The sequence below is a fragment of the Protopterus annectens genome, chromosome 2.part1, assembly GCF_019279795.1.
Source record: "Protopterus annectens isolate FY-2018-M chromosome 2.part1, PAN1.0, whole genome shotgun sequence".
Taxonomy (NCBI): domain Eukaryota; kingdom Metazoa; phylum Chordata; order Ceratodontiformes; family Protopteridae; genus Protopterus; species Protopterus annectens.
The window spans coordinates 863,491,090-863,504,977 of record NC_056729.1 but is presented as its reverse complement, the minus strand read 5'-3'; the positions used below and the strand labels follow the sequence as shown (position 1 = coordinate 863,504,977).

Below are 13,888 nucleotides of genomic sequence, written 5' to 3'. Positions count from 1 at the left end.
GTGGGACTTAATATTTTTAATCAACACTTTCTGGATCATCTGTAGTGGATTCACATTGTTATTATCACTTTAGAGAATGGGCGACATGTACATTGGTACCCTAATTGGAGAACAAACGTTCTCTAGCAGGGTGTTAATGTACAGGTAATGCCCACTGAAAAATGAGTCCGCCACTTCATGGCAGCATATTAAGGTGCCATGAAGACTGCATAGTAACGAAGGTAACAGTTGCCATTATTATACACTCACTAAGCTTTTACTGTTTAGCGAGCGTAAAATTTAAATAAATATAGAACGTTAAAAAAGGAGTGTGTGTGTGTGTGTGTGTGTGTGTGTGTGTGTGTGTGTGTGTGTGTGTGTGTGTGTGTGTGTGTGTGTGTGTGTGTGTGTGTGTGTGTGTGTGTGTGTGTGTGTGTGTGTGTGTGTGTGTGTGTGTGTGTGTGTGTGTGTGTGTGTGTGTGTGTGTGTGTGTGTGTGTGTGTGTGTGTGTGTGTGTGTGTGTGTGTGTGTGTGTGTGTTTGTGTGTTTGTATGTGTGTGTGTGTGTGTGTGTGTGTGTGTGTGTGTGTGTGTGTGTGTGTGTGTGTGTGTGTGTGTGTGTGTGTGTGTGTTTGTATGTGTGTGTGTGTGTGTGTGTGTGTGTGTGTGTGAGTGTGTGTGTGTGTGTGTGTGTGAGTATATGCAGGCATGAAAGTGAGAATGAGATTGATTGAGCCATCATTTTACACTTGCTAAGCAGCACTTTTGCTGTTTAGCAAGTTGATATTTGAAACATTTAAAAAAGAAAGAAAAGTTATGTCTGTGTGTATGTTTAAGTTTTTGTCTGTGTGTGTTAGTGTATGTATGCTTGTATGCATGAAAGTAGAAGTGTGTGTGTTTGTGTCTGCGAGAAAGAGTGAGAGCGATTGTATGTACCTCTCAACCACTTGGCTGAAGAAATCTGGATAAAGCCTAAATTAAGGGGGGACCATATCTCTTAACTGTCCAGATTTTTACAGAATGTCCAGATATTTGGCTACTGTTTATCAGATTATTCCTTATAAAATTTGTGGTTTTCTGGCAAACTGTATAGGAGTAAAGTCACTAAATGGTGACATACATTTGCCTTTTGGACTTTTTATCATTTAGAAAATGCATGTCAACCCAAACCCTGTTATTCTAGCAACGTTCTAAGTTTATAAGAACAATATTTAAAATATGTCCCTAATTTTAGACCTTTGCCCCCCCCCCCATTATTTTGTAATTTGTCCAGATTTATTGAGCTTAGAGGTTGGGAACAAAGGCTAAAAAATAACAAATTTTAAACAACTGCTGATATAAACTTAGAAAGTTGCTAGAATAAAATTATTTGTTTTAGCATGCATTTTCTGAAGGAAATACTGTCAAACTCAAATATGTGTCATTATTGTTTGACTTCAATCCCCAATGACTGCCAATAAACCACAAATTTGATGAGTAAGGGACCAGCACATGAAATAAATATCTAGAGTCAAGGATGCTGTATTGTGGCAAAGGTGAAAGTCTTATGTTTTGGATATAAAATACTTCCTCCAACTCCATTTACATATACTGCAGCAAGTTTGAAACATTAGGCAGAGAAACTAATTTACATCAAAGATATAAATAATAGTAATACTACTACTACTACTAATAATAATTATTATACTTCTTCTTTCAGATTTTCCTGGTTAGGGGTCGCCACAGCAGATCACCTGTCCGCTCATGATTGGTAGTGGAGTTTTACGGTGTTGAGTTGCCAGCATGGCACCCAACCCTCCACAGAAGGCACACACATGCATGCACTCACACCTAGGGCCAATTTAGAGTGTCCAATCCACCTACAACTTGTCTTTGCGATTTGGGAGGAAACTGGAGCACCTGGAGGAAACCCACGCGATCACAGGGAGCACATGCAGACTCCGCACAGAAGGCACCCCAGCCAAGGATCGAACCAGAGAACCTCTTGCTGTAAGGGCGCAACGCTAATCGCTGCACCACAGTGGCTGCCCCACTAATAATAATAATAATACTATAGCAATAAAAAAGTAAAACACAACATTTTTACTGATAGCACATTCTTTAAGCGCAATAATGGCCTCCAGGCTGTGTGTTACTGGGTAAATAATACCCTTCCAGGAGTATAGAGGCCCTCTGACTATGGAGTCATACCTCAGAACACCCCTGGGTGAGCATTGTTTATAAAGAGCACACACTCTTTTGGGCATTATTGCTTGCATATCCCACAAAGAAGACTACATATTAGGGCTGGTGTTTGTTTTTAGGTGGATACTACTTTCCATATGATTCATTTTAATGAAAGTAGTGAATTTTTTTTTTTTTCACATTAGTTCACATAGTTGTACTGGACTTTCAGAGAAACTCAAAGATGTTAAGATATTCATTTTAACTTTGTGCAGTGGTGGTGCAGTGGTTAGCATTGTCACCTTACAGCAATAGGTTACCCAGTTTGATTCGCGGGTGGGGTGCCTTCTGTGTAGAGTCTGCATGTCCTCCCTGTGGTCAAGTGGGTTTCCTCTGGGTGTGCTGGCTTCCTCCCACATTCCAAAGACATGCAGTAGGTGGATTCAACACTCTAAACTGGCCATAGGTAAAAGTGTGTGTGTGTGTGTGTGTGTGTGTGTGTGTGTGTGTGTGCGCGAGTCAGTGGTACGAATGAACTGCAGTGGCAGGGATAGCCCCCTGGCAGTGTAAACCTTGGCTTGAGATGATTGTCACAGCTGAAGTGACATCTCAACCCCATGGGAAAAGGGGTTGAGGATGGATGGACAGGGCCAGAAGGAACATTTTTTGGTTATGAGCTTATAGAAGAATAATATACCTACAAGTCTGGTGTACACATAGATGCATTCATCAAAGGCATTTGCTACCATGAAATACATTTATAGTATTTTTATAAAAGAGATTTTAGAGCATTAAAAAATATAATTAATGTTTGAGTATTAGACTGGGAAAGAAAGTTTACAGTTTAAGTACTCTGCAAATATTTCAATGATTACAGACTTTGGAAGAGTACAGTATAAACAAAAGTAAGATAAGCTTCTCTTTTTGTACTTGTGTGTTTGGGGAGGAAGTGACAATAGGACAAGCTGGATGTTTAGCTTTAGTATTTCTTTTGACTGGCTCAAATAATTATTTATATCAAGTAAGTATTTATTATTTATTTACATCTATTACCAGGGTAGTGTCCAACTGGGCCAGAACCCCGTTTTCACCAGAGACCCGGGGAGAAAACTCCAAGGAAAATTACATAATTATACATTTGTACATATGACAATTACAATAGGAGTTAAAATGTTAGTTGAATTGTATGTAAAAGCATATAACAATGGTACTACAATAAGCTTATACTATTCATGCAAACAAAAAAAATATATATTTGTTTTCTGTTTTTTTTTAATATAAAAATATCACAAACTGAAGGTAAGAAGGCTCAAGTGCCAAGAAGTATTGACAATGGGTGGTAGAGAGAAGGAAATTAGACAGTAAGGGGTTAAATTAGTTGGCCTGGTGGAGAACATGAGCAAATCCTATGTTTGGTGAAATATTCCTTTAGGGAATGTTTAAATGAATACGTATCATTGATACACAGAATATGCTGAGGTAGAGAATTCCAGTGTTTGGCAATGATATGGGAGTATAAGGAGACATTGTGAGAGTTTTGGATTTTGTTAACCTTCAACAATACTTTATCAGCAGACCTAAGAGATTTTAGGTTAGTGTAGGGTTGGACAAGGTCAGTTAGAGCTGGGCAGTTGTCAGGTTTGTATAAGACTGTATGCACAGTTAGTATTTGAGTCAGAGTAAGCAGGTGAGGGAGCTCTAACCAGTTCAGCTGGAGAAGGGCAGTGCAATGGTGAGATCTTTGAGACTGATTAGTGGCAACTTTGGCCATTTTGCTTTAGCAAGATTTAAGGCTGTTCAGTTCAGATTTGCGAAGATTGGTAAATATTTGTGAACAGTAAAGCAGGGAAGATAAGAGATGGGTTCTGGCTGTTGCGAGTCTGACATTGTCAGTAAGATATGACTTAGCCCTATAGAGAGAACCCAGTTTGACATAAACCTTTTTAATTCTTAGTGCAAGGCGTTTGTCAAACTTAAGTCCATTATCGATTGTGACACCAAGAAGTTTTGTATTTCAGCGGGTTCTATTTTTTGTGCCATTGGAGGAGGAAATAGAGATAGGTAGTTGGCTGGTTGTTGTTGAGGTGTTATAGAAAACCATAAGCTTGGTTTTATTGGGGTTAAGTATAAGTTGTTGGGCTGTTAAGTAGTTTTCAATATTGTGGAGGGCTGCCTGAGTTTTTTCTTGGAGTTCTTTAATAGAGGGGGCAAAACAGATCAGGGAAACATAGTCAGCCTATTGTATGGTTTGGGCTGAATTTGCTGAGGAGTTTAGGTCATTGGTAAAAATTGTGAATAAAAGTGGGCCAAGGATAGATCCTTGTGGGACTCCTACACATATAGGGAGGTGGGGGAGAGTTTATTGTCCCATAAAGTGGCTTGTTTCCTATCTGACAGGTAGTTATTAAACCAGCTTAGGGCTTCAGAGCTGCAGTGGTAGAAAGCCAGTTTATTGAGACATATTTGATGAGATACAGTGTCAAATGCTTTTGATATATCTAGGAAGGTAGCAGAGACTAGTTTTTTGTTTTTGAGTTGATTTATGGTATTAGTAAAGCTAATTAGAGCTGCACTGGTACTATGCCTAGGTTGAAAGCCATGTTGTATATTAGATAATAGATTATTTGACAGAAAGTGGTCTAAGATCTGTTTGTGTATACATTTTTCTAAGATTTTGGCAAGTGGTGACAAAATGGCTATGGGTCTGCAGTTGGATACATCAGTAGAGGGAGTGCCTTTATGTAAGGGTATGACATGAAATATTTTCCAGAGGAGTGGTACGTACTGTTCAGAAATAGAATGGTTAATGAGAATAGATATAGGGTAAGTGATGGAAATAGCAACTAGTTGTAGAACATCACCAGGTAGCTGGTCTGCAGTTAGTGTGCAAGGTTTTAGTTTAGAAAGGAGATTTTTAACATAACTTGTTTGGATAGGTTTGAGATAGAGGAGGGTAGAATTGTTGTTGCAGGTTTGAGGTATGGACAGAGGTGTATTAGGGGTTCTGTTTAGTAGAGAGGTTATTGAGTTAATAAAATGGGAGTTAAATTGAGTCGCTATGCAATAGTTTGGGTTGGTCAGAGTTGGGGCTGGGGTAGTGGGTCTTCCTGGGTTGAGAAGGAGGTTGATTGTTTGCCAGAATCTTTTGGGATTTTTCTGGTATTTTAGCTGACTTGTTTAGAAGTATTTTTTTTGTCTTGTTTAATTAGTTTTTTGGTTTGATTTTGAAGTTGTTGGTAGGTAATGAGATTTTGTTTACTTCTATTATTCTGAAAGAGATACCAGGCTCTATCCATTTGTTTTAGTAGAAGAATTGTGCCTTTTGACAACCAGGAAAGCTGATTGGATTTTGGTACGAATTTTTCTAATTCGGGCTAGATCATTAAACATTTGCAGGAAAGCACTATTGAAGTACTATTTTGCACGGTCCAATTGAAGAGTTTTTAGAGGTGCCCAGTCATATTGTTGAAGAAGAGTATTAAATAAGGTAGGAGAAAAGTGTTTTTATTGTGACTGTAGAGAAATTAAATGTTACAGGAATTGTTTGCATGTTTTCTAATCAAGTAGGCAGGGAAGTGATTGCTTAGTGTGTCAGGAAGACACCCAGCATCATAGCTTAGATTTGTTTTTAATATCCAGTCAGGAATCTAAGGACTATATGAGTTAAGGGTAATTATGTAGCCAGAACAGTATTGTAAATAAATTGTTCCTGTTTTACATTTCCTGTTTATATTTATTTCCATAGTTTTATGTCTTCTTTCATTAGTTTATACTACAGGCTTGAAGCAGAAACAAGCAGCCTTTCTAAATGATCATGATAAAAGGATTGATTTGTATGTAGGACATACTATGTCAAAAGCAGAGGTGATGCATATTAAGCTCTGATGAGATTATGAAAATCTGGAATTTAAATTGACTAGAGGTTTATCTGCTCAAAAATGGCAGTTAATTAGTTTGATATTATCTTTAGTAGAAATGGTAATTATACATGGGGTGTAGTAAAGGACCAGTGTCTGGGAGAAAACTACTAGCAGCTTTTTGCTTTTTTGTTGTTGTTTGCTTGTTTATTTCCTTGTGGATCCTTGAATTGGTATAGGTGTTTTATTTTACTTTAGAATTTACAAATATTTTTTGTTTATATTGCTTGTGATATATAATAATGTTTGCATGCATAGTCCCCTAATATTTGCACTATTATGTCTTTTCAGTAAGAACAGCATAGGGGATTAAATGGGAAGGAAGTCTGTTTGTGCCACTATTTTTATGTCTGAAGAGCACAATTTTTCTTAGAAATGAGAAGTTCTCTTGCATTCACTCACTTGAGAAGGTGATTAATTTTGGAGATGGCATCTTAGTGGTGAAACAGCAGAGCAGAATGCTAAGTCATCAGCATAAAGGCAAGAATGTTAGAGATATTGTTTATATCAGGGGGAAGAGTATTAAGGTTGAAGTACTTACCCAAGTAGGACTCCTGTAGATATGACCATGGAGACAGCTATGGAAAACTTAAAGGTAGATCATTGTGTATGGCTAGGGAAACAGAAGGGTTATAATGCTCAATAGAAAAGGTGATAGAGTCTGGAGTAATTGTTCAGGGATAAGTGAATGACGTTGGCTAAATCTACAAAAATGACTTGTGTGTGATAACCTAATATCATGGCTTGTATGTGTTAGCTATAAAGGCAGGAGGTACCTTTTCTCAAATCTTATTAATTGGAGTAGAGATACTAGTTTTACCCCAGGTGTTGTGTGTAGTCTTGAAATAGGATTTACCAGTATTCTACAAAAAAATTAAAAATGTGGATTTGTGCAGACAGTGGTCTGTGAAAAAGGAGTAACAATTTTGGATAAGGGAATGATTAGACAGGATTTACTTGTTACTACATAGGTACCTATGGCAGTGCATGGTTTAAGTGCCTTCACTGCTTTTAAACCAGTAGCTGCATGGACAAAGGCTAAAGGTGGAGGTTTCTTGATATACATCAATAACAATAGCAATATCTTTAGGTTAGTTAAACAGGAGGATGTGCTGGAGTTCTTCCACGTGCAAATATCCAACAACTAAGGAATTGTTTGAATATTTTCTGACTGAATATCCATCCATTCCTATTTTACATGACCTCCCCAAAATTCATAAATTCTTAGAAAATTCTCCGATGAAGCCTATTGTCTCTGGCTGTGGTTGGGCAACTAAGACTTTATCTATTTATGTTGAAAAGCAACTGTGACCAGTATTAGATAAAGTTAACACTGTTCTTAGAGATACTAAGCACTTTTTAACAGCTTTATTTGAGTGGTCCAGTCCCAAAAGCAGTGACAATTTTCTGTTGGTTACAGTGGATGTGGTATCACTTTTCACAGTCATACCCAATGATGCAGGGATTGAATTTGTCACTCTGTTCTTGTCTAAATATTCTGATTATAGTGCAGGACATATTTATCTCATAGGTGTACTTCTTGATTTGATTTTGAACAATGTTTTTACTTTTAATGATCAACATTACAAGCAGAGGGTGGGTGTAGTGAAGGGAACACCCCGTTCCAATAGCTATGCAAACCTAGTGTTAGCTTATTGGGAGACACTCTATGTCTTTAATGAGAGCAACCTTTTTTAAATAGAATGTTTCATACTATGCCAGGTTTGTGGATGACATATTTTTTGTATAGGAAGGTTCTGTTTCTATGCTGCATGATTTTGTTGAATACCTGCAACAGACAACTAAGCTCCTATGATTTACCCTTAAGTACTCTGCTGTGAATATTGAGGTTTTAGATGTTAAAACCACTAAGAAATTACATGGGCAGAGTATGCATCCACAACATATTCCTAGGAATGTTTTGAAAGGACAGTTCCTTAGGTATGCCAGACTCAATGCAGCTGATGAATGTATGGCATTTGCTTTTGATGAGCTGGCACATGATTGTAGTAACAGAGGCTGCCAACAGCATCCAATACATGTAGCATGACAAGGGGGTCTTTCTAATAGGAAAGACCAGGCTAAACCATATTTCCCTCATCAAGACCCAGATGCGAAGAGTCACAAGGAGACACTTTGAGAATGGGCATTATCTTCTCAAATGATGTTAGCTCTGTCTGTGATATTATTAAACAAAACACTGGCATTTACATGTGATGATAGAAACAAAACTATTTTAGGTGAGGTTCCTAAATTTTATTTTAAGAGCAGCACTTCTCTGAGAAAAATGTTGTGCTATAAACCTGTTCAAAAGAAACAAAGGATTACTGTTAGAATAGGAACACTCCCTTGTAGAGAATGTATATGTGTCAGTTTATTGAAGCTACTGATAGATTTGAGCATCCTGAGACTAAGCAGGTTTATAAATTCAATTTCTTTGCAAATTGTAAGAGCTGCAATCTTGTTTATTTAGCTAGCTGCACTGTTTGAAAAAGATTTTATGTTGATAAAACTAATAGAGCTTTGAAAGACTGTGTGCGTGAACATATCTATGCTGTCTCTAGAAAAGATAAAACAAATGCACTGTCAAAACATATTTTAGTTTCTGGAAGTACCCCTAAGTTTAAGTTTATTGTGCTGCAACTTTTTAATGTTAGCATTAGAGGTGGTGATGTCAGCACTAAAACAGAATGCATTGTAACTAAATGGATTTTAGAATTACAAAGTGATGGAGGGATGGGTCTAAATGACTATGCTTCTTTAAGACCACTGCTCACGTCACGTGACCTTAAGAGGTAGACCTGAAACTGTGCATTTAAGCAGCATTTTATACCTGCTTTATTAGATCTGCGTGTCTTTCTCTTGGATGTTTTTAGCATTTTTATGTTGTTTTATTTAACATTTTTATGCTGTTTTATTAAACTTTGGAACTGCAACTTTATTCGATTCAGCCATGTTGACTGGTTATTTTTCTATTTGGATTGTTTGGCTTGTGTTTAACCAGTCTTCATCAGCCTGCTTTGGTTTGCCTTTCTTGTTTAGCTTTTTTTTAATTGATTATCATCTTCTTACTTCCTTTTCTCATAATTTAATTTTTGACATGCACAAAATCATTTTAACTTGCTTTTCCTTCTCTTTGATTTCAATATATATGTTTTACATATATCATACTAATTTGAAGTTAATTAGTACTTGTACACAAGACTATTCATATTCATACTTGTGGTATATGTTTATGTAATGCAGCCAATATCCTGTAATGTTTTTATTTTGCATTAGACTGCCTCATATTGTTTGCTTATATTTGAACATCATTAACTTCATGGCAAATAGTCCAAATTCATAACTATCAAAATAGTTACATACGGTGGCTTGAAAAGGCAGATAATCAAAATTAAGTATCTCACCTGTCTTTAAGATACTAAGAGAAGGCACTTTAAATTTTGACTCAGATTTATGGAATTACTATTTAAAGATTAATGGAGAACAAATATCTGATGAATCAAAAAAATTGTTATTGAATTCTACATATGGTACCTCTTCTTCATTATACTGGAGATTGTATACATGTACATTTATGAATAGGAGTTTCTATATTCCACATAAAATAAATCTTATACTCAAAAACAGTGAAAGTAAATGTTGGAAATGTGATGAATTACTAGAGGCCAACTGGGTTCACATGTTCATTGAATGTAGAAATGTTGTTCAATACTGGAAAGACTTCAGATATTTTGTAAATGCTTTATGGTCTGATAACTGTCATATTTCTAACTCACTAATCCTATTCAGTGTTCCTATACCTAATGTAATACCTAAATCTGAGATTCAGTTACTCTGGTTAATTCTTGCAATTGCCAGAAAAGTTATTACTTTGAACTGGAAAAGCAAGCAAGATTGGATGTTTAAAGATTTTATTAATTTAGCAAAAGTTGTTTGTAAAAAAGAACTGCAAACCATTTGTTATAGAACTCAAAACATAACTCATAAAAAAATAGCATGGCAAAAATTGGAAAACCTTTTGAACAAATATTTCTAACATCTCATGGATAAAATCATTGTTTATCATGGATGAATGTAAATATTGTAAATAGTTTTATTGTTGTATTGTATTTGTTACATGTACATCTGCGTATGTTTATAATGAAACCAAAATAAAAATATTTTTGGAAAAAAAATAGTTACACACGTGTGTATGTGTGTATGTGTGTGTGTGTGTGTGTGTGTGTGTGTATACACACACATATATATATATATATATTTATATATATATATATATATATATATATATATATAGATATATATATGTGTGTGTGTGTATGTATGTGTGTGTATATATATATATATATATATATATATATATATATATATATATATATATATATATATATATATATATATATATATATATATATATATATATGGGTCTGCTGCTCTACATCGAAAGTACACTTATTCGAAATAGAGCAGGAGACCCACACTTCAGCAAAAGTTTCACTTCAATGAAAGTGTACTTTCGCTGAAGTCTAGTTCCCCAGGCAACCCCCCCCCAAAAAAAAAAAACACTAAAACATGTTTTTGCAGGGGGGCAAGCCCCCCTGCACCACCCATGTGGGGGACTGTGCCTCCCACATCCCCTACTTAAATATACTAACTCTGAGATCGCACTACAGTGGGGAAAAGGGAATATTCCCATTCTGCGCTGTAGTGTGACTGCCAAAGTCAATGTTTGAAGTTTCACTACTTTGAACAAGTGGACTTGGTGAAGTGGCTTTCAAAGTAGTGAAACTTCGAACATCTGCATGGATCCCATATATATATATATATATATATATATATATATATATATATATATATATATATGGCATTGCTGACTACACTGTTTCAAAATTGCTATATCTATCTGAGTATATAGCTATCAAGTTTGACAATAAAAAGTATTTCTTACATTTACAACAAATACAGGCACTGAATCCAAAAGTGCATTGTGCCTATGTATACATAGCTTATAAGATTTACACAATACTTGTCCATGTCCCTCATGTTCCCAGCCTTTTATATCTTCATCTAATACTTCAGTGCCTAAAACGTAAGCAGTTTGAGTTCACTGAGTTGCCAATCTTAGCCACTTCCATGGAAAAGAAGTTTCTTTAAGCCATCAATGTTCTTACAACACCAGCAATACAAATAGTCGTTGTGTTCAACTCATTATGCAACCATCCTGTAAGACAAGACCATCAGTATAACAGTGGATTTGGCATCTTTAAGAACAGTTTGTATTTACTTTTAATTTGTTTGTTAGCCATGTATGCTTCTGATCCCTTCAGATGATTCTAGAGTAGCTCATTAAAATGTCATTAAAAAAATTGTATCACACAAGGACAGATGGGAATGTTTGCTCTGTATCAATGTCATAAATTATTGATCTCTAATTGTAGAGTCTTAATAACTCATCCTTTAACTTATTTTTCAGTATGTATAGAAAATCTTTATGAAGGGATGGATATGATTGGGACAAATTATAATATCACAAAGGCTGACAACTTCAAGGAATGTGAGAAAATGTGCACCAACGATCACCACTGTCAGTTCTTCTCATATGCAACTAATAAATTTCACAGTGCATCGTATCGGTAAGCAAACTGAGTCACACAACAGTTATAAAAGACCAGTGTTACATTTAACATTTAATACTGATTGTTCAGTAAAAACATTTGCCAGAACCAATTACTAGATAAAATTAATATAAAAATGAGAATTAAAAATGAAAGCAGTGTATGTTATATAAATAAGTTAACTGAAGTGTTTGGGTTTTTATTAAAAAAAATTACCACATTTAGCTCACAGTACATACTTCAGAATTCCAGTTTCTTGAAACCTCTTTCTTCATGATCAAACAATTTTCACCACTTGATCACTGCTGCATTAAAATAAGCTATTTGGATTATATACTGCCTTGAATGTAACAGCTGGCCAGTCTTCCAAATCTAAAGAGGACCTTCTATGTGCCCAGACCATTGGAAGCTCAAGCAGTGTAAGGAGTCTGGGTGCTGCACCAAGCCCTTCAGAACTTTCCTGGTGCTGAAGAGCACTCTTCTTTCAGGCTTTTGAATACTTAGGGTAAGCTAGCTTTTGTCCATTGCTGGGCACATAGAGTGCTCTTCTTGCAGGCTTTTGAATACTGAGGGTCAGCTAGCATGCGTCCATTGCTAGGTACATAAGTTTCCATCTGGGAGAAAATTAATTAATTAATTAATTAATTAATTAATTAATTATTGATTTATTTATTTGACATTTGTTTATAGGGAAAGTCCAACTGGGTACGAGCCCATTTTCAATGGAGGCTTGGGGAGTAAAGCTCTGCAGTACAATGTATACAGAATTACAAATCAACATTGGTTACAATGACTAGGACAACCACACAGGAGTACAATTTGTGGATACAATAAAAGAAGAAAATAAGCAAATATAAAGCAAGCAATAAAGCTGAACATACATTATATAGAAAATAAAAGAGAATCATAATATGTATGTTACATTATATTGCATAAAAAATATATTACAGAATAGGTAACAAGTCGTAAAAACTATTTACACTTTTTGGCAAGAAACTTGGGTAGTAAATTTCAGTCATAATTTCTGGGATAGATAAAGATTAGTGTAAGAAAAGAGAGAAGGAACATTAGAAGGTTAAGGAATTATCGAAAGGTTAGGCTGGAAAGTAGATAATGTTGAAGGGAAGTAGGATGTATCAAGAAAAAGTCTATTAAGGCTGGGGAGAAGGGAATGGAAAAGATTACTAAGATGGCATGGAGGGCGGGCAGATCCAATTATGGGTTAGATGTTCTTTCAGCCTAGACTTGAAGGAATAATAGTGGAGTATAAGTCTGATTGATTCTGGAATGTTATCCCATGATTTGACAACACAGTGCTGTAGTGATGATGCAGTATGTGGATATGAGGAGTTGTGCAGTAGTGGGCTTGGCCTGTGTTAAATTTAGCTATTTTCTTATAGCATTGGCTAAGTTTTGCTTTGAGGGAAGGGTGAGGATTGATTAGAATAGGTGAAGTGTATAGAAGGGAGGGTAAGAGACATGTGGTGGCAAGGGTTACTCTTGCAGAGTTGGAGATGAATTTCTTAGCCGTATACATCATGTCTAATTTTTTATTAGTTTTTTTATGCAGTTGCTGATACACAGATCCAACTTAAGATTGTTGTCGATAGTTACACCTAAATGTTTTGTGTGTTAAACCACATAAACTGAAGTATTGTTTAGAGAAGTAATAGCAAAGTTAGAAGTATCTGGAGAAAATTGTTTTGGTAAAAATAGAAGAAGTTAAGGTTTTTTGGGTTAACTAGTAGATGGTTGTTGGTGAGCCAAGACGCAATGGAACTGAATGCTTCTTGAGTTAAACTCTGTAGATGAGAACGTTTCTTGGTGGAGCAGGTTAAAGTAGAATTATCGACATATTGAATTGGGGTGGATTGTTTGGTGGCAACATTAAGATGGTTAATAAAAATTTTGAACAGGAGTGGACTTAATATTAAGCCTTGGGGTACCCAGTGCTGACTGGTAAGTAAGGTGAGACATTAGAGTTCCATTTGACAGACTGATATCTGTTAGACAGATAGCTAGTGAACCATTGTAAGGATGTTTCGGTTAAGCCCAGAAGAGATAGTCAGGATAAGAGTTTGAGGTGGGAGACAGTATCAAAAGCTTTGGTTAGATCTAAGAACAGAGAAGAGACAAACTTTCTTAAGTCACAAGCTTTGTTGACAGTGTCAGTTAAGGACAGTAGAGCAGTCATAGTGCTGTGTGCTGGTCTGTG

At 35.9% G+C, this 13,888-nt stretch overlaps 1 protein-coding gene across 3 annotated transcripts in view; it reads left to right on the top strand.

Moving 5' to 3' along the window:
- The window catches only part of LOC122794259 (plasma kallikrein-like), a 943,559-nt gene that overhangs the window by 167,526 nt on the left and 762,145 nt on the right, over positions 1–13,888 (top strand). For all 3 annotated transcript variants that reach the window (XM_044062509.1, XM_044062510.1, XM_044062511.1), the window contains exon 5: positions 11,532–11,691. In XM_044062509.1, coding sequence (XP_043918444.1) covers positions 11,532–11,691 — 160 coding nt within the window. The remainder of the gene's footprint in view (positions 1–11,531; positions 11,692–13,888) is intronic.